The sequence below is a fragment of the Mauremys reevesii genome, linkage group 9, assembly GCF_016161935.1.
Source record: "Mauremys reevesii isolate NIE-2019 linkage group 9, ASM1616193v1, whole genome shotgun sequence".
Classification (NCBI taxonomy): Eukaryota; Metazoa; Chordata; order Testudines; family Geoemydidae; genus Mauremys; species Mauremys reevesii.
The window spans coordinates 85,933,976-85,959,212 of NC_052631.1; the positions used below are offsets into that span (position 1 = coordinate 85,933,976).

The 25,237-nt window shown below is 45.4% G+C and overlaps 1 protein-coding gene across 1 annotated transcript in view; it reads left to right on the top strand.

Moving 5' to 3' along the window:
• Positions 1 to 411: 411 nt before the first annotated feature.
• The window catches only part of AMMECR1 (AMMECR nuclear protein 1), a 113,810-nt gene continuing 88,984 nt past the window's right edge, over positions 412 to 25,237 (top strand). The window contains exon 1 of the mRNA XM_039488655.1: positions 412 to 872. Within this exon, the coding sequence (XP_039344589.1) occupies positions 412 to 872 (461 nt within the window). The remainder of the gene's footprint in view (positions 873 to 25,237) is intronic.

The window sequence follows — 25,237 nt, forward strand, 5'->3', positions numbered from 1 at the left end:
TGGGTGCAGCAGTTGATGCTCCCGCTGGCTGGCTCACACACACCCCTCGCTTCTCCTTCCCCCCTCCGAAGCAAAAGCCAGCCGAGGTCATTTGCACTGTGCAAGTCTGGCATTGTCAGCCGCCTCCTCGGGCTCGCGCGGCCGGGGCGCGGCTCTTCGGCAGGCGGGAGGGTTTCGGGCCCTTCCCCGGCGGGGAGCTGGGGGGGACGAGGCGCTGCCGGGCAGGGGCCAGCGAAGGTGGCTGCGCCCTGCGAGGCGCGGCGCCTGGCACGCCGGGGCGGCTCTAACTCCGCTCTCTCTTTCTCCCCATTCATCCCTCCCTGCCCCCTCCCCGTTGCAGGCGGAGCGGGCCCGGGAGGAGGCGGAGCAGGCGGCCGCACGTCCCCCGGCCGGCCGGCCGGCCCCCCCGCTATGGGTCGGAAGCGCTGCGTGGGGGGAGACGGCTCCAAGATGGCGGCGGGTTGCTGCGGGGTGAAGAAGCAGAAACTCTCCAGTTCCCCTCCCTCGGGCTCGGCCGGCCCGGGGGGCGGCGGCGGCAGCTCCCACTGCGGAGGGGCGGCGGCAGCGGGCGGCGAGCCGGGGGCGCTACCCCCGCCGGGGATCGCCCGCCTCAACGGCCTGGGGGGGCTGGCGGGGGGCGCCGCCGGCTGCGTCCTGTCCCCGCCGCTGCCGCCCAACTGCGGCGGGGGCCCCGGCGGCCTCTCCCCCCCGGCCGCCTCGCTGCTCGCCTCCCCCGGGGCCGGCTCCGGTGGGCCCGGCTGCAGGAAGATGGTGGTGTCGGCCGAGATGTGCTGCTTCTGCTTCGATGTGCTCTACTGTCACCTGTACGGCTACCAGCCCCCGCGGAGCCCCCGCTTCACCAACGACCCCTAGTGAGTACCCGGCTCCGGCCCCCGCCCGCGGCCCCGCAGTGCCCCCGAGTGAGCGCCCGACTCCGGCCCCTGCCCCCGGGCTGCGGCCCCTCAGCGCCCCCTAGTGAGTGCCCGGCTCTGGCCCCTCAGCACCCCCTAGTGAAAGCCTGGCTCCAGCCCCTACCCCCGGGATGTGGCCCCTCAGCGCCCCCTAGTGAGCACCAGGCTCCGGCCCCTGCCCCGGGCGCCCCTCAACGCCCCCCCGCCCCCCCCTGCACCCCCCCCGCCCCCCCCTGGCCCCCCCCTCAGCCCCCGCCCCCCCCCCCCCCGCCCCCTGCCCCGGGCCCCCCCCCGGCCCCCCCCCCGCCCCCCCCCCTGCCCCAGCCTCTGCCCCCGCCCCTCGCCCTCATGCCTGGCTGCGCCCCCCAGTGAGGCCCGCCCCTGCCCCCTACCCTCAGGCCTCCTCTGGCCCCGCCCCCCCCAGTGGCGCCCTCCTCGCCCCCCTCCCCCCCCCTGCCCCCCCGCCTCGCCCCCCTGGCCCGCCCTAGTGAGCGCCCGGCTCCGGCCCCCACAGCGCTCCCTAGTGAGTGCCAAGCTCTGGCCATGGGCTCCTGCCCACAGGCACCTCCCCCTGCCAGCGCCCCCTAGTGAGTACACTTCTCCTGCCCCCTGGGCACCTCCCTACACAGTGCCCCCTAATGAGTACCTTGGCTTCTGTCCTGCACCCTGGGTTTCTGCCTTGGGCATCCCCCTGCGCCTCTTAATGAATACCTGGCCTCACCCCCAGGCACCTTCTCCTGCGCCAGCTCTCCCTAGTGAGAACCTGGGCTCCTACCCTGTGCTCCCTTCCCCACTCTCCCGTGACCCCTAAGTTGTACCCGGGTACTCTGCTCCCCTCACAAGCAGTCCCTAGTGAGAACCCAGGCTCCTACTCCATGCATCTCAGCACCCTGCTCCCCTCTTTAGCAATCCCTAGTGAGTATTGGGCCTCTATGCCCACACCCCTGGGGACCTAGCCTCCTCGCCAGTGATCCCTATTGAGTACCCAGGCACCCTGCTGGCTATCCTGCTGCCCTTACCAGTGATCCTTAGCAAGTACCCTATAACATGCCCTTGCTTCCCTGGGCCCCCTATCCTCTCCCACTAGTGAACCCTAGTGAGTACCTCATGCTGTGCCCCTGTCCCCTCGGGTCACCCTGTCCCCCATTACCAGTGACTCTTAGTGAGTGTCCCTCTGCCCCCCCCCCCACCGGTGAACCACAATGTGTACCCCATGCACCCTGCCCCGTGACCCCCTAGTGAGTACTTGCCTCCCCTATACCAGTGACCCCCTGAGTACCCCATGCCTTGCCTTGCATGTCCCCCTCCCCCCGTCCCCCCCCCCCCCCCCAGCACCCCATCCACCTCTCACCAGCAACCCCTAGTGTGTACCCTGGCTCATGTCCACCTGGGTGCCCAACCCCCACCTCACCAGCGATGCCTAGTGAGTACCTCATACCATGCTCCGTTTCCCCCGGTCTCCCAGCCCCTTCTTCAACAATCCTTACTGAATACTCCATGCTGTGCCTTGTGCCCCGCGAGGCATCATTCCCGCCCCCTTACCCCTCATGAGTACCCCACCCCATGCCCTGTTTCACCCTGCCCTATCTCAGCAGTGAACCCTAATGAGTACCCCACACCATGCTTAATGTTCTCCCGGGCATCTCTTACCAGTGACCTCTAATGAGTACCCCGGGTACCCTGCCCCATGTCCCCCTGGGCATAGTGGCCTCCCTCACTAGCATCCCCTCATGAGTACCTCAGGGCACCTTACTCCCTCCTTATCAATGACTCCTAGTCAGGACCTCATGCCCTGCCCTGGGTCCTCTGGGCGCCTATCACCCTGGGCATCCGGGCCCTGTTACCAGCGACCCCTCATGCCATGCCTCATGCCACGTCTTGTGTCCCCCGGCACTATGCACCCTCTCACCAGTGACCTAGTTTGTACCCTGGGCACCCTGCCCTCTCGATGCAGCCCTAGACACTATTCCCGCTCGCCCACTCAAGACCACTAGTGAGTACCCCCAGGCACCTTCTCCATGTAACCCCAGGCACCCTGCCCCCATCTCACCAGAACCCCCCTCGTGAATACCCCATACTGTACACCATGCACCCTGCTCCTGCTTCAGTGACCACATACTGAGTGCTCCTCTCTGTGCCCTGAATATTCCCAGGCACCCTGCCCCCTTTCCCCAGTGACCCCTAGTGAGTACCCCCAGGCACCCTGTTCCATGCATCCCAGGACACCCATCCACCCCTTACCAGTGACCCATAGTGAGTACCCCACACCCTGCCCCATATACCCTCCCCAGGCACCATGTCCCAGTGCACCCTCTCTTTCCCAGCTGCCACATACCCCTTTTCATCAGTGACCTCTGCTGTGGACTCCATGCCAGGCACCATGCCCCATATTCTCTGTACCCCTCCATACAGCTACCAGCCCTCTCTTGACCACTAGTGAATACCCCCTACTGAGCACTTTGCCCCATTTACTCCCTACACCTCACCACATACAGCCCGCCAGTCCCAGCAGAGACCCTGCTTCATCAATGACCCCTAGTGAGTGGTCCATACTATCCCTTTGCATCCCATGCTCTTCCACCCGGTATGGCTACCAGCCGTCAAAACCCTATATCACCTCCATGGACCCACACCATATATCTGACAGCATCTGAGGAGCTGCCCCACTTCAGAGACCCCTAGTGAGTACCTGACACAGAGCACTATACTCCTATCCTGCCCCCACCTATCAGCCTCTAGTTCACCAGTGATTTCTAGTGAGTATCCCACACGTTGCCTGCATTGCTTTTTGTATCCCCATCCCTTATATATATATGGTTCCCAGCCCCTGTGGAGTCCTAGTTTCCTCAGTGACCCTAGTGAGTTTTCCATTTCAGGCACCATACCCTTATACCACCTCATAGACTATGGAGCCCCTAGTGAATACTTCACATCAGACATCCATACCCCGTCATGATGCCCTCTGAGTTCCCCTATGGGGCTTCCAGCCCCAGTGAGCTCCGGCTTCACCAATGACCCCTAGTAAGTATCCGTCAGTGCTCTTGTACTACTACTATTCCATGCAGAGCCCTGGCTTCACAAGTGACCTCATCTGCCCTGCTGTCTTCCCGTGTGTAGCTATTAGCACCTGCAGAGCCATGGTACACTTCCTACTTGCTGCATGACCACCATCCTTGGGAGACCCCCGCCCCACCAACATCTGCTAACAAATTCTTCTCCCCATCTCCTGTACCTCCATGGGCCCTCAGTAGTGCTGCCCGCTACCACACAGCCCTTGCTTCACCAGTGACACTTAATGAGTGTCCTCTGTGTTCTAGTTATATCCGGCACATGATTAATAACCTTAATGGAACCCTCATTACGCTGACCCCTAGTGAGTACTCTGTGTAGGAGATGTATACCTGTAGTTGCCATCATGACAATCAGCTGCCATAGATCTCCTGCTTCACCTACAACCCCAGCAAGTACTCCCTTCATAACTTCTTTGTACCAATGTGAGGGGCTCAGCTGTGAGTTTCTTTACATTACCCCTTCCTCTCTACATCCTGTGTCCTCCCCCTTATAGATACCAGTTTCTTAGGAACTCTTGTTTCTCCTGATTTGTACTAAGTAGCTATCATCTTGTGTGTGGGATCCACTTCCCTTCTATCTGTTCTCCATCCCAGTCCTACATAGATAACCAGCCTCATTTTTCTACAGCTGTCGCTCTGTGGTTTCATTGATGGGGAAAACTGAGTTCTGCCCACAGTTTATTTGCGCTAGATTGATAAAGAATAAATAACTTGAACTCTCTCCAGTAAGCATTTCACCAGCTCTGCTAGTTAAGGTTGAGTGTCACTTTCTGTCTAAAGGTCAACTATTTTAAGTGCTCTAAAATCCAAATTAGTTGGATTGTCTTGAAATTTGCTGTGACTCATGGTTGTTCAGGTTAGGATTAGTGGTCAAACTTAGTGTCATTTGACAAAGGGGTTCCTAAAATACACTTCTAACTCCCCCCCCCCCCCTTTAAAAAAATGTTTACAACATCAACTGGTTCCTGTAACTTTTTTTTTTTAATGAACACCTAGGCTCAAACTATAGCTCTAATCCTCCCTAAACTGATCTCAGCCACTCAGGATTTCTCTCTACTACGCCTGGTCTACACTACAAAATTTTACCAGTAACCCTTCCTTATTTCAGCACATCTTTGTATGCATCCACATTCAATTTTAAGATCTGTCAGTAAAACCCTGAGTGACAGTAACTGAAAACTACTTCCCTGAATGACACGGGTCCTCTACCAGCACTGTTCCACCGGTAAAACATGTATGGATGCTACATTACATGTACTACTAAAAATAGTACTTCAGCAACTGTGACCTCTCTGGTCACAAATTTGAACTCTATTGCACTGTGGCTGGAAGGAGACACTTCCTCCCTCCCCCACTTTAAAATCTCCAGCATGTTTTTGAAACGACCCTTTCCCGGCTAGCCCACTTTTGAAAGCACACAGGTATACCTCTGCATAAAAACTCCAGTTACTGCGCATGCTGCTTACTGGTCCTGGATTTCCTCTGACTGTGGGAAGAACAAATAGTACAAGCCCAGCTGCGGCAAACCCAGTTGGATGAATACTGTTCTGATGAACTGACTTTCCAAACAAGTAGTTTGGTTTTTTTACAGTCCCTCAAATAAAGGATCGTCCTCAAAGGGACCTTTGCTCTCTTGGGAGATCAGAAGTGCTGACAGAGCAGATATGTGAGGGGGAATGTTGGGCAATTTTCCCTTCGGTGATGTTTGGTAAAAAGGGAAGCGTAGCCATCTGTGCCCTCACTTTCCTCCATCCCCTACAAATATCCCTCTATTCCCCACAGTTCCTCCCCATGGCTGTTCCAGGACTTGGCTGCTCCCTCATCAGAGGAAGGAATTCAGCACTTCTCACCTTCCTCTTCCTGCCTCCAGCTGTGGGGAAGGGGCTCCAGGCTCAGTCTTCCCCATGCTAATGTTGCTTCTAATGGGAATGGGGAAGTCAGAGCAGTGCAGGAGAATGTGGGGTGGAAGGGAAGGGGTCAGAGCAGTGCAGTGAGGGTTATTTGGGGCTTCATCTGTCCCCCTGCAAAAAGTGTCCCCACTGACTCCAGGCTAGTATTCCAGCATCTTTTCCCTTGCTCTTCAACCTGTGGCTCCCATGATTGCTCCCACCTCTCCATGGGGAGGAGGGAGAACCAGGTTGTGTTGGTCAGACAGACAGGAGATGACGCTGGATCAGTAAAGGACTAACATGCTGTCAGTGCATTCTGTGGCTAGGAGCAGGGGAAGAGAAGAGCTGGGCTGTACATGGAGATGCTGAGCAATTTTTGTTAAAAACCTAAGAAATTAAATGTCCCAAAATGTTGTTAATGGAGAGTTAAGATTTCGCAGTGGTGCCTCATGCCTTTCCCGAATGTGCAGAGTGGTTAAACTTAAACCTCTAAAGCCAAGACATACAAAGTTAAGGTACACGCCACTCTGCAACCTAACTGTAACTCTGCTCCCTTTGAGCAAAGGCCCAATGTTCCAACAGCATATACTAGCTCTCAACTCTTACAGATACTACAGAACACTTCAGGAACAGAGCACATGACACTGCAAAACAAAGTGTAATACCTCTTTGCTAAGGCAAAACTCAGATTTATGTCAGGCATAGCAAACAGAAGTTGCTTATGCTAACAGAGAGCGTACTCCACATAAACCACTCCAGATTTGCTAAGGATTCTTCTCAGTAGGCTCTGGAGACCACTGCATGTATGTCACCAGACTTCTGATAATCCCCATGGTTGAATAAAAGATCCCTGTGTATCTCTGGTGACTCAATCTACAGGATTCGGAGCTGAAAGGAGGCAAACTTGATCTCTGAAGGTACACATGCACCTCTCCCCATATCACATTGATAGCTCTGTCATGCTGCTCCCATTAATCCACATCGCCATTCAATATAGCTACATATAACAGAAAGAATGCAGCAGGCGTGAATGCAGTTAAATGCTGGCATTCCAGTCTGTGGAATATACAGCACAAATAGTAGCCTGTTCTTAGTCCTTCCTCCTATCTGCTCATTATAGATTCATGGATATTAAGGCCAGAAGGGACCATTAGATAATCTGGTCTGACCTTCTGTATAACATAGGACAGTGAATTTCGTCAAGTTACTCCTGTATCGAGCTTTATAACTTGTTTAACTAAGGCATTTTCCAGAAAGACATCCAGTCTTGATTTAGAGACATCCATAGATCAATAACCCACCACTTCCCTTTATAGTTTAATGTTTGCAGCACCCTTACTGAACTGTTCCCAATGGCTGTTTCCTCGTGGCGGCGTATGTACCTTAACTTTGTATTTTTTGGTTTTTGAGAGGTTTAAATTTAGCCACTCTTTGCATTCTGGAATAGCACAGAGCACAACTGGGCAACCTTAACTGGGTTACCAAAGATTTTGGGCTTTTAAATGTGTTTTCCCCTTTGCTGATATGTTTTTTAAGCAAGCAAATAAACAAATGACCTGAATAACTGATTTGGAGGCTAGGAACTTGGAGATAACAGTGGTGGTTATTTTAAATACACAGGTAGAATTATGAATTTAATCCTTTCCTTTCTATTCTAATATTTTACTGTTATTAAAGTGGGAAGAAACGAGAGACAACCAAATGAAGGACCATTAAGAAAATACTGTACCCAAAACCCCTCTCTCTTTAATGAAGTTTTGTTCAGCAGCCTCTTCCCAGATAATTCCAGTGACTTGTAACTATAACAACATTAAAATAAGTTACATGAACTGGGATCCCTGGTGTCTGTCGATTTTCAGGGTTTGGAAAAAATTGTGATTTAGTCCAGGTTGAGTGTAAGATAGAAAAGGTTCTGGAGGAAGCTGCTTGTATGCATTCCCTCCAGCTGCAGCTCTTTTGTCTTAGCTACAATTTCATATTTGATCATACATTAGATGGGTGAAAAAACCCTTTACTCTTCCACCTACAATCCCAAGACTGGTTTCTCTGAAACTTTAAAACTACTGTAATATGCTTTTTTTTTAAGACTGGCACTGGATTTTAGTAGAGACAATAATAAATATATATAGCTGGATATTCTTTATGTTTACTTATGGCTGGCAAATCCAAAGGGCTATATGTATCTTGTGTGTGTGTTCTGGTTTTTCACCTGTGCTTACAGTCGCCTGTACTATTTCTGGGGCATTTATTCTCTACCAATTTTTTTTTTATTTTTTTTAAACACATACATTCACTGGCTTTATACTCAACACTATTGCCTTCATCAGTCAACTTTTCTTTCCAGGAACAATTACATTAAAATGTTTGTAAATGTGATCAAAGTACAAAACTTCCATGTGATCTAAGAGAAACTCTCAATCTGGCCAGCCCTGTATTGATTGTCTAAAGAACTGAGCATGTTATATATGTTCACTTTGCTTTCACAAAAGTTAAACGAATATCTTTAATGTCAGAAGATTAAACTGTTCTTCTAGAACACTTAGCAAAGGCTCCACAGTCACACTATGTATAATAAAAAAATTATCCTTTGTGTGACAAACTAATGTTAGAAGTCATCTATAAGTATTACCTTAGTCTTCACAATAAGACAAGTCACTTTATACTGAAGTTGTATCACAATATGACATCTCACTTTATACTGAAGTGAATGGGTTCTGTGGTGTTCAAGATTCCCAGTCGGTAGGTCCTGTTTCTGTCTGTGACTGCATCCAAGCTGTTCTGCTATTTGTCATATTTTGTTTTTCTTATAAACTTCAAAACTTTTATGCAGTTGCAATTGCTCTCTTCCCTTCTGCCATTGAACACTAAACATTTGAATGTGAAGCAGAGACTCTTAAAGTAGCATCTTGTAGATTTAAAAAAAAAATGCAGTACAGAAAGAGGTTCAGGGTATGTTGGCTGCCAGTAGCAGTGTTCTGCAGGGAATTCCCAGCGTGTTCAGAAGTAAGATTGATGACTATGCCTTGGTACTGTGGCAGAGGAAAAATGGTAGAGTACCAGAAAACTGTAAGAGGCTACAGAAAGAATATACCTTTGCCAATAGGTTTAACTCCTAATGTTCTTGTAAAACAGAGAAAGTGTTGAGATGATAAAAGCTCTAAATACCCCGTAATAGTTTACAGGTATTAGTGACCCTTTTCAGTTTTAGTTGAAAATGGGTACTAGATAGGAATTCTAGTATTCAGCAGGACACAGGAAGTGGGCAAACTGCAGTACAGCATAAGGCAGATGGTCAACAGATTATAGTAAGGCTTCTAGTGTTGAGAGGGGTGTTTTGTGAGCTCTATCAGCTGCACGTGCTTCTGATTTGAGTGAATTTCTTAAGTGCAAATGGGATGGAATCTGCCAGGAGTTTGGAGTACAGGAAATCGGAGATGTAGATGCTCTTGGGAAAGGACCCAAGATTTCATTCTTTCAGCTGGAAGCATTCACTGTAGAGTTTGGTACTGCTCATATGTCATCTGTGGTCAGTCACCATACTAGCTTTGGAGAGACCGGCTGTTCCCTTCCACCCTAAAGGATGTGTATGTGGAGAAACCACTTTTCCTTTGTTCTCCCATTGCCTATCTAGATGTACTTCCTTGTTTCATCTTCTATTTTGGCTAATGTATCCATATCTTTTGTTAGTCCCATTGTCTTCTCCCCCGCCCCTTGGAGGTTTCCAGCTAGAGATATTCACTATATAATGTCTTAATGTTATCTTATACCTAAGACCCTGTATTAATCATGATTTCATTAAGATCATAGACTACATAAAATACTGAAAATGTGAAAAATCCTATATGTGTGTGGATTTTGTTGAATGTAATTTTGGCGGTGTCTTTTTGTGACACTGTATGTTAGGTGCTTTCACCTCAACCTATTTGCCTTTGAAAAAGGACATATTGGGACCTAAAATTGAATATTTCATTTGTGCAAATCCCTTTCTGAAGAGTAGTAGTCTAATGTTTTGCTCTCTACAAATCTCTGAATTGTTAAGAATTTAACAGTATTCAAATACCTCCTTTTGGTAGTGATGCGCTTATAAAAGTGTTTTTTCTTGAGCAGTCTTATTAAATCTGTCCTTTGTGTTATATATTAGGCCTTCACAATTTGGATGCTATGCAGCATCATTTAACAGTGACATATATAAGCTTTACTGCTGTTTAGATTTGCTGATCTATATTCTCTTTTTAAGAATCTCAGTAGTTTCTCTCTAAGGGTATATGTACCCTTTAACCTGGGGCTGTAATTCCCAACTTGAGGAGACATACTCACGCTAGCTGTGAAAACTGAACTATTGCCATAAAAATAGTGTGTAGCCGTGGCGAGATGGGGGTTAGCTACCCCAAATACATACTTAGCATCTCAAACAGGTGTGTACTCAGGATGACTTGCCCTACCCGTCACTATGACCATTCTCTGTTTCTAGTGCACTTGCTTAGTGAGAGCTAGTGCAGGTCTGTCTCCTCAAGTTGGGAATTACATTCCCAGCTGATAGCAGACTGTAAGTTTGCAGAACTTTTCAGCTTTAAATCTGTGTGGTTCTTTTAGCTGCAGATTTCTAGGACTACCAGCTAAGAAAACTTGATGGCAACTGATGTTCGGTCATGGTTATCAGAAGGTGGTTACTAAAAACAAAAGTACGTTTGGAAATGGAATATCTACACGGTGTGGTTTGTTGTATCAGTGAAGTTTTGCTGATGAAGTTACAAGCACAGTGCTAATTTCAACCATAAAGTCAGTTATTTAAACCTAGAATGGTGGATTGTCTATTATAGGGTGGCACTTGTCAGTGCTACAGTTTATGCTGCCCAGTCAAACAGAGCTACATTGCCTTTCAGGCTGGCATAGTTAACAAAAGCAGAAGACCTTTTCTCTATACTAGGTTGATAGCTGGTTTTCAGAGGTTTCTGTATCATATTTAACAGAAACACAGGCTAACAGGAGTACTATAGGGAGCTATTTACAAGTGTTAAATAGGGGTTTTGCGTCTTTCAGCAACCTTTCAGCTCATGTGAAAAACATCTCTTCATCTCATACTCAGCCTGCATGTGCCCAAAACTCAAAGCTTGAAATTATAGGGAATATTTTTTCACATGCATGAAGTTCAGTGAGTTGCAGCACTGCAATGTACAGTCCTATATAGAGGACCAGCCTTGTGAGGAACAGAAGTAAAACTAGGTCTAGCAATGAGGACATATAGCAATGAGCAAAAATTTAACTAAACTTATTCTTTCACAAAGATATTCTAAAAACTCTCTGTTCCTGCATAGTGATCTCCTTAGATCTATTTTTGAAAGGAAAAGGTTCTCTCCTTGGCTGTCAGTATTCAATCTCTGATGAGGTAGCACCTTCTTTTTGTTGCTGCTGCCTGCTCACCCCATGCTACTTGTACTTTGAGGTGACCCAGGCATACTCCCACTTTGTGTGATTAAAGGATATGCCCTAACACCCGTGGCAATGTTCAGCTTTGGTAACTTTCTGGAAAGCAGTTCTTGTTGATGCTGCATGGGTGCCCTCTTACAGCACCAAATATATGGAGCCAAGATTATTAAAGATCTAGTTCCTGGATTGTTCTTGGTTCGGTGAGTTATGCTGATCAGCCTGGGATCATAGGCTTATGGGGACAGCTGTCAATGCAGAGATGCATTTATATCCTGGGGTTTTTGTTCTCCTTTGGGTTATGAGGCGCGCTCTCTCTCAGCTTCTCTGGCCCCTTGGCGCAGCTCATTTCATGTCACCTTCCCTTCTTTCCTCTTAACTCATGAATTATGTGGCCTTGCTTGCAGGGTCCTCTTTAGGAATCTGGGGATCATAACATATGAGACATAAAATACACTGCTGCTACTCAGTCTTCTCACAACTAATGTGTTTTCTGTCTCATTTACTCTGCCAACCTAACTGCAGCATTGTCTTCTCTGTTGGACAGTACTTCTGACCACTTGTCTGATTCAGAGGAGGAAGAAGGGGTAGGGTATTTGCAATAACCTTCTTTTCACCAGCAAGAAGAATTTTTCTCCTCCTCAGCTTTTTCGGAGGATGGGTCACCTCCATGTCTCTCTTTGCCACTTGACATTTTGGACAAAAGTTTCTAGGTTGTGTGGTAGAGACTCTGGTATTGGAAGGTTTAGCTATCCAAGGCTCATTGGCTGTTGCACTTCCTAAAGTCCAAGGAAAAAGGTCCAGTAACTCATCATTAATGGGAATTTGCTCTATCTAAGAAAATAGGATTGGCACCAGCCTCCCTAAAGGATCACCTTTATCAAGTGCCACAAAAAGGTTTCCAGTATTTCCTAAAATGTCCTGCTGACTCATTGTTTGGGGTTAGCTGCCAAAGAAGTTGCAAGGCTGGTCTGACCTTCCCATTTGGATAAAGATGCCAAAAAGAGTGACTTTGGGGGGAAGAAAGTCTTCTTTGGGTATTTTGGGTATCCATGTGGGAAAAGAGCAAAGCAACTGGTGACTGAGGGGTATATGGTGTCTAAATGTGTGCTGTGGGTGGCTTACAATACTTCAGTTATAACAGAAACAGGTTATTAGGATCACCATTTCAGTTCTTCAGAGAGTTTTCTATTTAAAGACATTTTAAATAATTTCATCTGCAGGAAGAGTGAGTTTGTCTTCAATGGCTGATTCTCCTTTGACCATTTTCCACATGGACAAGGTTGCCCTGGCTCCTCACCCCAAATGTGTACAAAAAGTCCCGTCTTGAGTTATACTGGAATTGAGCTAATTTGCTGGTGGTGTTTCCAGAACTAGGTGCAAGGTCCTAAGTGCCAAGAGATTTTTGAGTTTACAGGACTAAGGCATTTGGAAAGTTGTCAGGACTTATGTAGTTTTTGGGACAGGTGTAAAGGGATACCATTTCCATTCAGCACCTGACTATGTAGATTGAAGCTTGTGAATTGAGAGAGAAAAAGTGTAGCTTCTGACTGTCCTTTTTACCCACTTTTGGAGCCTTCAGTTCAGTACTTTTTCTTTTTTTAAACTTTAACAAAGTGATCTCCCTCCATAGCACCTTTCTTTGACTACCATAGTATCAGACAGTGTGAGCTGAGTGCCAGTCAGAAGAAGAGGATCAGCATTGCATAAGTAGAGCTTCTATATTGGGCAGTATCAGAAATTGAGGAGGAGAGACAGTGGACGAAACTAGAGGGCTGCCCCGTGGGAATAGCAGAGACCCGTAGTCAGAAGAGAATCATAGAAACATAGGACAAAAGGAGACCTCAATAGGTCATCTAATCCAGTCCCCTGCACTCAAGGCAGGACTAAATAACTAGACTATTCCTGACAGGTGTTTTTCTAACGTGGTTTAACCCCCAGTGATGGAGATTCCACAACCTCCCTAGGCAATTTGTTCCAGTGCTCAAGTACCCTGATGTCCAACCTAAACCTCCGTTGCTGCAATTTAAGCCCATTGCTTCTAGTCCTATCCTCAGAGTTTAATGAGAAAAAATTTTCATCCTCCTCCTTGTAACAACCTTTTATGTACTTGAAAACTGTTATCATGTGCCCCCTCCCCTCAGTCTTTTCTTTTCCAGACCAAACAGACCCAGTTTTTTTTTCAGTCTTTCCTCATAGGTCATGTCTTTTAATCATTTTTGTTCTTCTCCTCTAGACTTCTCCAGTTTGTCAACATCAATCCTGAAATGTGGCGTCCAGAACTGGACAATACTTCAGTTGAGGCCTTAGCGCGGAGTGGAGTGGAAGAATTACGTCTCATGTAGGCAGCCTTACACGATCCCTTTCTAGGCAGTCATTTCCCATTTTGTATGGGTGTAACTAACTGATTGTCCCTTCCTAAATGGAGTACTTTGCATTTGTCCTTATTGAATTTCATCCTATTTATTTCAGACTATTTCTCCAGTTTATCCAGATCATTTTGAATTTTCATCTTATCCTCCAAAACACTTGCAACCCCTCCTCGCTTGGAATTGTCCATAACTTTATAAGTATTCTCTATGCCATTATCTAAATCCTTGATGAAGATATTGAACAGAACCAGGACCAATCCTTGCAGGATCCAGTTTGATATGCTCTTGTAGCTTGACTGTGAACCACTGATAACTTCTCTCTGAGAATGGTTTTCCTACCAGTTATGCACCTGCCTTATAGTAGCTCCATCTAGGCTATATTTCCTTAGTTTGTTTGAGGACATGTGAGACAGTGTCAAAAGCCTTACTAAAGTCAAGAGAACAGATTTAAATTTTATTAGAGGATATTTAAGATAAACGATACAAAGTGTTTGAAGCGTCAGTTATTGTGTCATTGGGGGTAACATACAGGTTGTGGGGGGATGTTAGCGTTTTGGTGTTAGGCAGCATATACATATACACAGTCTGTCATGTCCCCAATGCGGGGTATACGGTGGGTGAGTTCAAGGTACAGCCAGCAAACGGTGAGGGTACATCACTCATACAAACAGGTTACAGATAGTCATGGGCATGAATAAGCGGACTGAATAATGGGGCTAGGATGACCCTCACACGGTGGAGTACGGTTTGGTGGGTTCAGGGCTTAGGGGATAGAGTCCGACGGGGGGGTCCACAGGTCTCGTCCCCCCTGCGGGTGCGCAGAGTCACGCCCGCTCACTCCTGGTATTGGCGGTGGCCGGTGATGTGCTCCGTGTAAATGTCTCTGGACCAGCGAATAGTGTCCGAGACCATTAGGCGTCTCATGAGCTGTGCGTAGCGACGGCCCACCCCACAGGTCCGAAGCACACGTTCATTGCAAGGGTCCCAGGCGCCCAGGGCCCCCACGATCAGGGCGTCGGTGCAGACCTCGTAGCCCTTTGACCGCAGGGTGTCCGCCAAGGGGGCGTATTTTTCAAGCTTGCGGGCTGGGGTCCTGTTTTCGAACGGGATCGTCACGTCGACGAGGATGATCTTTTTCCGATCCTCGTCTGTGATGACGATGTCCGGGCGCAGCAGGCTGTCGGTGTTGGGGATGGTGCGGTTGACGGTGATCTTTCCCAGGTGCGGGGCGATGGCCTTTACCAGACGGTCCTGGACGGCGTTGTGGCGTAGCTGCCAGGCCCTGGCGTGGGGCTTGCAGCAATACTACATCTACTGCTTCCCCCTTATCCACAAGGCTTGGTACTGTATCAAACAAAGCTACTAGGTTGATTTTACATGATTTGTTCTTGAAAAATCCATGTTGACTATTACTTATCACCTTATTATCTTCCAGGTGTTTGGAAAGTGATTGCCTAATTATTTGTTCCATGATCTTTCCTGGTGCTGAAGTTAAGATGATAGTCTGTAATTCCCCAGGTTGTCCTTATTCCCCCTTTTATTGATTGGCATTGAATTTGCCTTCTTCCAGGCCTCTGGAATCTCTCCCATCTTCCATGACTTTTCAAAGATAATAGCTAACATAATAGCCATGGATATCACCTCAGTCAGCTCCTTGAGTATTTTAGAATGTACTTCATCAGGCCCTGGTGACTTGAAGACTTCTAACATGTCTAAGTAATTTTTAAACTTGTTCTTTCCCTATTTTAGCCTCTGCTCCTACCTAATTTTCGCTGGTATTGATTAGGTTCTATGTCCAGCTGCTACTAACCTTTTTGGTGAAACGGAAGCAAAAACATAATTTAGCACTTCTGCCATTTCCATGTTTTCTTTTATTGTCTTTCCCCCTTCATTGAGTAATGGGCCTACCCTGTACTTGGTCTTCCTCTTGCTTCTAATGTATTTGTAGAATGTTTTCTTGTTAGCCTTTATGTCTACAGATAGTTTAATCTTGTTTTGTGCCTTGGCCTTTCTAATTTTGTCCCTATATGCTTGTGTATATTTATATTCATTCTTTGTAATTTGACCTAGTTTCTATGTTTTGTAGGACTTTTTTTGAGTTTCAGCTCATTGAAGATCTCCTGGTTATGCCAGGGTGGTCTCTTGCCATACTTCCTGTCTTTCCTACACAGAAGGATAGTTTGCTCTTGCGTCCTTAATAATGTCTCTTTGGAAAACTGCCAACTCTCTTGAACTCTCTTTCCCCTTAGACTTGCTTCCATGGGATCTTATCTACCAACTTTGAGTTTGCTAAAGTCTGCCTTCTTGAAATACATTATCTTTATTCTGTTTTCCCTCCTACCATTCCATAGAATGATGAACTCTGTCATTTCATGATCACTTTCACCCAAACTGCCTTCCATTTTAAAATTCTCAACCAGTTCCTTCCTATTTTTCAAAATCAAATCTAGAATAGCCTCTCCCCTAGTTGCTTTCTCCACCTTCTGAAATAATAAATTGTCTAATGCTTTCAAAGGGAAGTAAAAAGTGTTCTTCCCAGAAGATGATGCAGTGCCTGAAAGGATGTCTGTAGCTGTGAAAGGATGTGTCTTAGGGGGAAAGCCACGGTAGCTTTTTGCCAGCTAAAAAAAAGATGGCAGGCCTAGGGCAGACAGGCTGTTTTTCAGTATAGCATCCTCCCAGCCAGCTTATCTTTACAATTAGTGGGCCATGGACTGACTAATCTGAGTGGAGAATATAATTTATTAAAAATAAATTGTCTCTAACAGGGTGACAGAGACCTACAGCTTTTACTGGGTAGGATCACAATTTCATAAGAAATAGCACCATAATCTGGGCATGTCACCCCTACATGCAATACCGTGTTTGTTTCTGGTCACCCCATCTCAAAGATGTAGCAGAAATGGAAGTGCCAAAGCTAGGTACTTAACCTACCCATTACCATAATAGCTGAATTAAATGTAAAGTCTTCCTGTGCGGAGAGGATGAAAAGATTGGGACTATTTAGTATAGATAGAAGACCGGTAAAAGCAAAGATATATACAAAAGAACAAAAGGTTATAGATAAGATAAATTGCATTCTATTTATCCTTTCATACTAGAAAACCAAGGAGGCATTCAGTAAAAATTGTAAGAAATTTAAAATTACTGCAGATACACGTGTAAAGTAGTATGCGTGGAAAAATACACCTTTAATTTATGGGACTTGTTGGCACTAGATTTCATTGATGCTAATAGCTCAGCAGGATTAAAAAAATAGGTTTTAAACATTTAGTAGGCACTTGATTATTGTGAGCCATTCTTCAGTCACCTCAAGACTGAATTACCAACATGGAAACTTGAGCCGGTGCAGAAAGCAGCTGTCCAGTTGCTAAGTGTATTACTGGGAGCTCATGAAATCAGTGCTCCATGATGTTTGCTGGCTGCTACCAATTTTTCTGGAGGAATTTTAAGGTGTTTACCATTTACTTGCCTCCCTCTGGGTATTATTGAGCATGATGTCCTCCTTCACCTGTTTTTGGGCCTATCAAAGAAGGAACCCATTCTGGAGACTCATTGAGAAGGTCTTAAGTCTGCCAGTTGAAACCAAGGCAGAACCTTCCAAGAAATCAAGTGTCTAATCTAGATTTCCCAGCGTGTTTGGTCTTGCAGCAAGAAGGGCCCCAGTCTTCAGAGTTTCTAACATCCTATTAATTACATGATGAAGCTATTCTCTAAGTCAGTGGTCTCCAAACTTTTTTGATCGCACGCTCCTATCAGTACAAAATTTTTGAGCACGCACCTCCTGCCGCGCCAGCTCTACTATTTTTGCCAAAGCAAAAAAAAAAGCTGCTCGGACTCCCGCCCGAACTGCCGGACAAAAAATAAATAAATAAATAAATAAAATAAACACTCCTCCTGCCGCACACCCCCAAGGATCCTCTTGCGCACCCCACTTTGGAGACCACTGCTCTTAGTGATGCTTTCAAAATAGCTCTGCTCTGGACATCCCCTTTGACCTCAGTTCCCTAAAAGCCACTCAAACTGTTTTGTAGCTGAATGAGAAAGATAAGGTGGCCTTCCATATCAGTGAGGGCCTTTGGGAGACATTTAAGAAAATGTGTTGCTGTGGTGTCAAAAAGTCAGATTAATTTAATATTGGGTCACACACACACACACCCCCATTCCAGCCCTTTCAGGCTCCAAAATAGAATATATTTCTGTCATTAAAAATCTGAGGATTTTTGGAGTTAACTAGGAAGGTAGAAGAGTTATCCAAACATTCCCATATACAGTCCCATAACAAATGATATAGATGTTTGGTCCTTAGCCATATCAGTAATTGTCCGTAGAAATTTCTGGCTAAGAACTTTAGATCTTCTCAGTAAAAGCTTAGATTATTATTGTCTGATTCTTCAAATGGGAATGAATCTCTTATGTTGTAAAACTGATGAGATTTTAGGGAAAAAGGAGGGCAACCAGGAGGAGTTGTGATAGCTACTCGTAGATCCAAATTAGTTTCCTAGTGGAAAGAAATGGTCCTCCTGATATTGGATAAAGCATAGTTTGGTCATACCTTCATGAATCTTTCTCTCTCTCTCTATGCTTGTTTGTTGCAACAAAATCAGATGCTTTGTTTGGAAGAGCTGCACTGCGTTCTCCCGCTAGCAGCTCTCATTAACCCACTTTCTGAAGATGGTTGTTTCTAGCTGGTCTCCTACAGTGCAACTTAACAATAAGGGCTGTCAAGAAGAAAGAGGTTATTTACTAAAATCATTTTGTTTTCCATATGTTTGCTTTGGCAGAGCAACCCTGACAATCCCACCTATCCTCTGCTTTGGAGTTAGATTTATAAAATCCTGGAGGCAGAGGGGAACTGAGGGAAATGTGTGTTTCTGCAGAGGCAATGTGTTTAGAAAACAAGTGTAATTTATGTAAGTAAACTGGCAGAATTGAAGTTGCTCAGTAATTTATGACTACTGAATGCAGTGCTGGTAATAAACGTGCTCTCTCTGCTTGAGGTAGGATGCTAAAAATAGCAGTGTGGGAAGAAGGGGTAGCATGGATGTCAGCTCACGCTAGCCACTTGAGTGCAAACCCACTTGGACCACCTGAGTGTGTGGTTGGGTGTCTAGTTTGGTTCCTCTGGCTACACAGCTATTTTTAGCATGCTAGCTCAGAGCAAATGTGCATCTGTCTACCAGCGCTGGGAAGCATGCTCCTAGCTACAGTGTAGACATACCCCTGAGGGTTAAGAGACAATGCCTTACCTACTGGTTTTCAAGATTATACCTTCTCGCTCCAGCCAACTTACAAAACTGGTTTTGGTGAGCAAGGTCAGAACCCAGGCATTCACAAGAACAAAGGAAGTCTGGCAGTTTTTTAAAAAAAGGTCTCAAGAAAAGAGACAGTTGTTTGGGGGAGCCAGAGTGACAGCATTTGGGGGTGTCTGAAGACGTTATACCTGAGTAGTTTTCCATCGGGGATGGGAAGACATAAGGTAGATAGACATGCACGTGGACTTTGTTTTAAACCCTTTTCTCTAAATGCTTTGTTCCTATATTAAAACAAACAATACTTTGGTTTTAAGAAGGCTGTTCGGTCACTATCTATGCCACTGGTCAAATTCCCGAAGAGAAGCACAGTTAATTAACCAAGCCCTGTGCTACAGTACCTTGTGTAACTGTGGGAGAATTACAGTACAGACTTGTTTATGTGCGAATCCGCTTAATGCGCAGTAGCACCATGTCTCTCAGTGCTACCTATTTAACACGCGAGACTCGTTAACACACGGTACAGGAACTTGCTATGTAGCACTACAGATTTGCTCACTAACTCACTGACATAGAAATCGACAGGAAGTGCGGAGCAGAAACGTATTGTACATCTTTACAGCTGACGGGGGGGAGAGGAGGGGGAAAGAGGGGCAGCAACGTTAAAGCGCTGCCGCGGCAAAGGACCCTGCAGCACTTAGGTCCCTGCCCCTTTTGCCCCCCTTTTGCCGCCGATAGGCCGGGGGGGGCAAAGGGAACAGCTGACCCAGGGCCAGCGATTTAAAAGGGCCCGGGGCTCCAGACGCCACTACCACAGCGGCAGCATCCGGAGCCCCGGGCCCTTTAAATGGCCATGGGAACCCCGGGTGGCACGGACCAGGTGGCCTGGAAGGGCTGGCTGGGGGATGCTGACTCCTAGCCCCGCCCTTCTGCTCGAGGCCCTGCCCCTTCTGAGGGCCAGAGCCACCCCTGCCCCATACCGGTAAGTGTCCTGAGTTACTTTCACCCCTGTGTAGTAGTAGTAGTAATGTTTTTAATAGATTACACATTTGAATTTATATTCTTGCAAAGCCCTGTTAATAGATAGGCCTGCAGTATTTGGGACGCTGTGAATACACATGTAATCCTAGATAATTATACATGTGTGTATATATAGATATCTTAAGATATTTCAGTATGGCCCTCAACACGCGGTCGTGACGGCTTGACTCCCGACATCCATGCGTAAACGGGTCTGTACTGTATGCCTTAGGATAGGTATATGCAAGAGGCCTGGCACCTGAGGAGATGCGCAAGAAAAGAGACAGAAGTGCAGATAGCCCTGTAGTTATGACAACCTCTTCATCAAGGAGTTTATATAGATTATTTTCGTAATCCATTAAAAGCAGGTCACTATTGCAGTTTATTTTACTTCAGAGTGAAAAGCAAATAGATGGTGGAGATTGCCGACTCTCCAGTGCAGTGGGATAAAGATTTAACTAGAGGTTTGGCCTTTAGAAACTTTGATTAATTGATGCACAAATGAAACACTGGCAAAGTAATATTGCCCTCTGTGTCAGTGGTTTGTTCCTCAGGCTAAGCTTTGTTTTGGAGCTGCTCTCCAGTGTAACAATTGACTTGGGATTTGTTTAGGATTTGCTTATGAATTCTGAGGTTTATTACAGAATAGTGTAACAAAAGCCTACATTTACACTCTTGTGAAATTGCTAGTTTTATTAAAGTTTTGTGACAGACCTGCTGCAGTATACTACGTATTGAAAAAACTGCACATTAGTCTGAGGAGATGTATATCTTCTACACAGTGTAATTGAAGTAGTTTAAATGGATCACTTAAAATATTGTATGATTAATATTCAGAATAAAGTTCTTTATTCCTATTAGTTATTATGCTGCTCACTAGCTGCACAGAAAAGACCAGAACTGTCACCTACAAACCACATCAGTGGTAGTGCATGAAGCTTAATATGCAGACTGGTATTTTCCTGTGTTTCCAGGTTAATGGATTTGTCAAATTCAGTAATTTAAAGTGTTCTTATTGAAGATTTTATATTCATAATTATAGCAGTGAAGTGTTGGCTTTTGTATTTGTCACTGTTTGTGGAGTTTGAGAGTGTCTAGTTTAGTTTAGAAGCAATGTTTCAAGCTTTGTTATGGAAACTCAGGTCTTTTTGACTAAGGTCAGTGCTATGTATTTGGAGAATTATTTGACAAAAATCACACAATGTTGAATGGTACCCTATTCTGCAACCTCATGAGTAGTAGTCCTGTGGAAATGAGCAGGACTGTTCACAGGAGTAAGGGTTGTTGACATATTGAGTATTTGTGCTGGTGGTCAAAGAGGATACTTTTTCACTTCCTAGGCTAGTTCCCTCAAAGTAAGGGATTTGATCCTAAACTTGTCACTATTCAAATCTATAGCGGTAAAGAATTGCATTTTCTAAGCAAAAACTGCTTTGAACATGCTATTTCTTACATTTTTATAATCTCTGGTGCATTCAGTGCTTCTATAACTTTACCAATCATTTATCGGTTCAATAAACACATATCCTAGACTATGTTTGGCATTGACTGACAACATGTGTGAAAATATTGTGGTTTTAAAAACGCTAGAATGGACCATCAGGAACTTTTTAGGTTTGACTCAGAGAGGGCATACTGAAAGATGAAACCTGATCTGTAGAAGTAATATTATGCTTGTTAATTCCAATTGACTTAATGTAACTTTAGCATTTATGCTCTGTCTGTATGCCACTGAATTATTGCCCCAGTGGATGCTTTATATTTCCTACTACCATTATAAGAATGGTACGACCTAGATCACATTAACATTATTTTTTATGATCCATAAAATTAATTTACTCCAAGGCTGGAATGAGTGAATTGTCATTCTTGTGAGAAATTACAAGGTCTACTGAGGAGGTTTTTTAAGTTTAGTTTTGCGTCATTATTTAGTATGATTTTAAAATCCCTCTGATCCTATTTTTAAAAACATTTTGAAAATCACACACTAAAATGTTCTACTTTGGTCTAATATTGTAGAATCGGGGTTCTTTTGATCTCATATTACGTTGTAGAATTTATAAATCTGAGGAAGTTAGCATATTTAAGTTAACATGAAAAGTACGCAGGTAGGTGTTCTGAAAGAAAAGTACAGTGGGTGTAGCTGAGCTGTAGCTTGGCGTTCTAATGGCTGGCAGGTGGACACATTAGTAATACAATTAAGCCTGAGTAGCTCCAAACCTCCCTCGGGTTGCTGTAAATATTTCAGATTAATGTGAATTAAGTTACAATGCCACTTAAGCAGAAAGTTAATCTGAAACTTGCTAAAATTTTGTGAGTTTGACTAATTGCCATGATTACTGGCACAGTTTTTCTTTTTGCATAGTTATATATGTTAAGTGCCTTGGTGTTTTCTGCACATATTGCAGCATTTTAAATGAACAGATGGACAGAGTTCCTATATGTGGTTAACTGTCTCCAAAATGCATGGTTCTTAATGAGGTACAATTTGCTTTTTTTTCCCCCTGAAACAAGACTACATAAATTAAACAACTTTGCCTGCTTTGCTCAATCTAGCACTCAAAGTTTGAAAGGAAAGCTGTTCCTCTCATAGCCCCACATGAAATGTGCATGGTTGGTCATCTACAGTAAGGAAGCCCTATAAGGGTATATAAGACAAAGTAAACCCAGGGCTAGTACATCTCGAATTAGCAGACCCTGGGTTTGTTAACCTTGGGTTTGTGCATTTACATTCTTTTGTAAACTCAGATTAGGAATTGTTGAACCCTGAGTCCCAATCTGGGACGCCAGCATCTTCACTGCATTATGCAAGCCCGAGTTCAACCACCTCCCCAAAATGTGTCCGCTCTCACTATTTGTTTATGGTGTAATGTTGGAAAACTTGACTGCCTGCCAAACTTGACTATCTAAGAAAGTTGCCCTGTGGGATACTTTTGGTGGATTCCCAGAACACAAATCTGGTGGGGCTGCATCTACACTGCAAAGCAATAGGGCTTGATCCCTTGACTCAGGCTCGGACTCTCCACCCCCAGGGGGTTCTGGGACCCTGGGTCTGAGTCCTGGGTTAACGTGGGGGGGGGGGGGGGGGAGAAGGGTGGGGTGGTTTGGCTTGGCTTGAGCCTGAGTTTGAACCCTGGGCTTACGTTGCAATGTAGCCATACCCTCTGCAACTAACACGTCTTCAAGATTTCTGGTACAACTTTGACCTTTAAGGATTGGCTCTACCACCTGTCTTCATTGATGTCTTGGTCGGCTGTTTCTGATAATAAATAGGTTCCAATAAACTCTTCTGCTAAAATACTGGCTTTCCGCTTTCCACGTGGTTATTGGTAATTAGGGCAGAAATACCAACTAATTGAAAGAAAAAATGTGTTTTGTTTTCACAGTAAGTGTAGATTTTCCTTTAAGGGAAAACGTGTAGGGAATCTTTTTAAAGGTGGGAGTAATAAATATTAGTTCATTAAGCTCCAATTGAAAGTCTTTACAAAAAGCCATGTTCCTTGTGAACCTAGTTTAAGAGTTAATATGCACTGAGCATACAGTCTTGTCAAGCAAGCTCTAAATTGTCTCTGAAATCATTTGCTTTCTTTTATCAAAGACAATACTGATGTGTAGCCCTAAGTTGTCAAAACTGTCATATCTTCAAAATTTGCCTTTGAATTCTTAAAAACAGATGACAATGAGACTTTCAGTGGTGCTGGGGAGGGAAATTAATTTTAAGGCTGTAGCAAATAGATGTTTGTGCAACTCTTTGTGGTGAAAGGACCTCCATTCTTTTGTTTTACACCGAGGTGGTTATGAGAGCTGCTATATTTGAATTACTTTATATTCGAATTACTTTATATTCTGCAAGGTTTTTGGAGGGCAAAGTCTTCCTCAACCATAGCTGGTAATGTTCCTAACTAAAGCTAGCTGTTTCCAGTCAAACCTGTTTTAAAATGTGTATTCAAAAATTAACAAATAAGATTCCAGGGAGGTGCCTAAATGTGCTGATCATTTTCTTCAGTCCACAAGTACCTTACTGTAATTACAGACTAGGAAAGGACATGCTTTTGGGGGGAAATTACTTATTGGGGCATATATTACCTTCCTGACCTTTAACTTTGAAGTTGAGGCATTATATTGTCAAACTTCTTGATTGAATACCTTGCCCTTTATTGAGAATACTCACTCTAGTTCTGTGGTTTGTAATTGGGAATGACCATATCTCATTCATAGATCTACGCATGTCAGCGGAATGCTTTAATTGTGTGACTTGCAAGGCGTTCACTTATCTGTGATCCTGGTGTCTTTGGGTATGTCCACACTTCAAAACAAAAAAACCCCTCAGCAGTGAGTCACAGAGCCCAGGTCAACTGACTTGGGCTCTCTGAAACCAGTTTGGAGGGGAGGATCTCAGAGCTCAGGCTCCTCCTGAGCAGGAATGTCTGCACCACTATTTTTAACCGTGTAGTGCAGGGGTAGGCAACCTATGGCACGTGTGCCGAAGGCGGCACACAAGCTGATTTTCAGTGGCATTCATGCTGCCCGGGTCCTGGTCACTGGGCTGGGGGGCTCTGCATTTTAATTTAATTTTAAATGAAGCTTTTTAAACTTTTTAAAAACCTTATTTACTTTACATACAACAATAATTTAGTTATATATTATAGACTTATAGAGAGAGACCTTCTAAAAATGTTAAAATGTATTACTGGCACGCGAAACCTTAAATTAGAGTGAATAAATGAAGACTCGGCACACCACTTCTGAAAGATTGCCGACCCCTGCTGTAGTGCAAGCCCCACCGGGGAGACTCGCTGCCATTGCTCTTTTTTTTTTGGCTGTGTAGATGTACCCTTTTTAGTAACTTGATCAAAGCCACATGTTGAATGAGTTCAGAGCTGGGGAGAGGATCAGCAGTTCTTGCCTCTTGGTACTGTGCACAGATTGCTATTATTAGGACCCTACCAAATTCACAGCCATGAAAAAGGCGTCACGGACCGTGAAATCTGGTCTTTTACACTATACCATAGAGATTTCACAGGGGAGAACAACATTTCTCAAATTGGGGGTCCTGACCAAAAAAGGGAGTTTCGGGGGGGGGTCACAAGGTTATTTTAGGGGGCTGCGGTATTGCCTCCCTTACTTCTGTGCTACCTTCAGAGCTGGGCGGCTGGAGAGCCATGGCTGCTAATCAGTAGCCAGCTCTGAAGGCAGCAGCCCGCCAGCAGCAGCGCAGAGCTGGGTGGCAATCTAAATTCCCTCTAAGCCAAATGGTTCTCAAACTATTGTACTGATGACCCCTTTCACATACCAAGC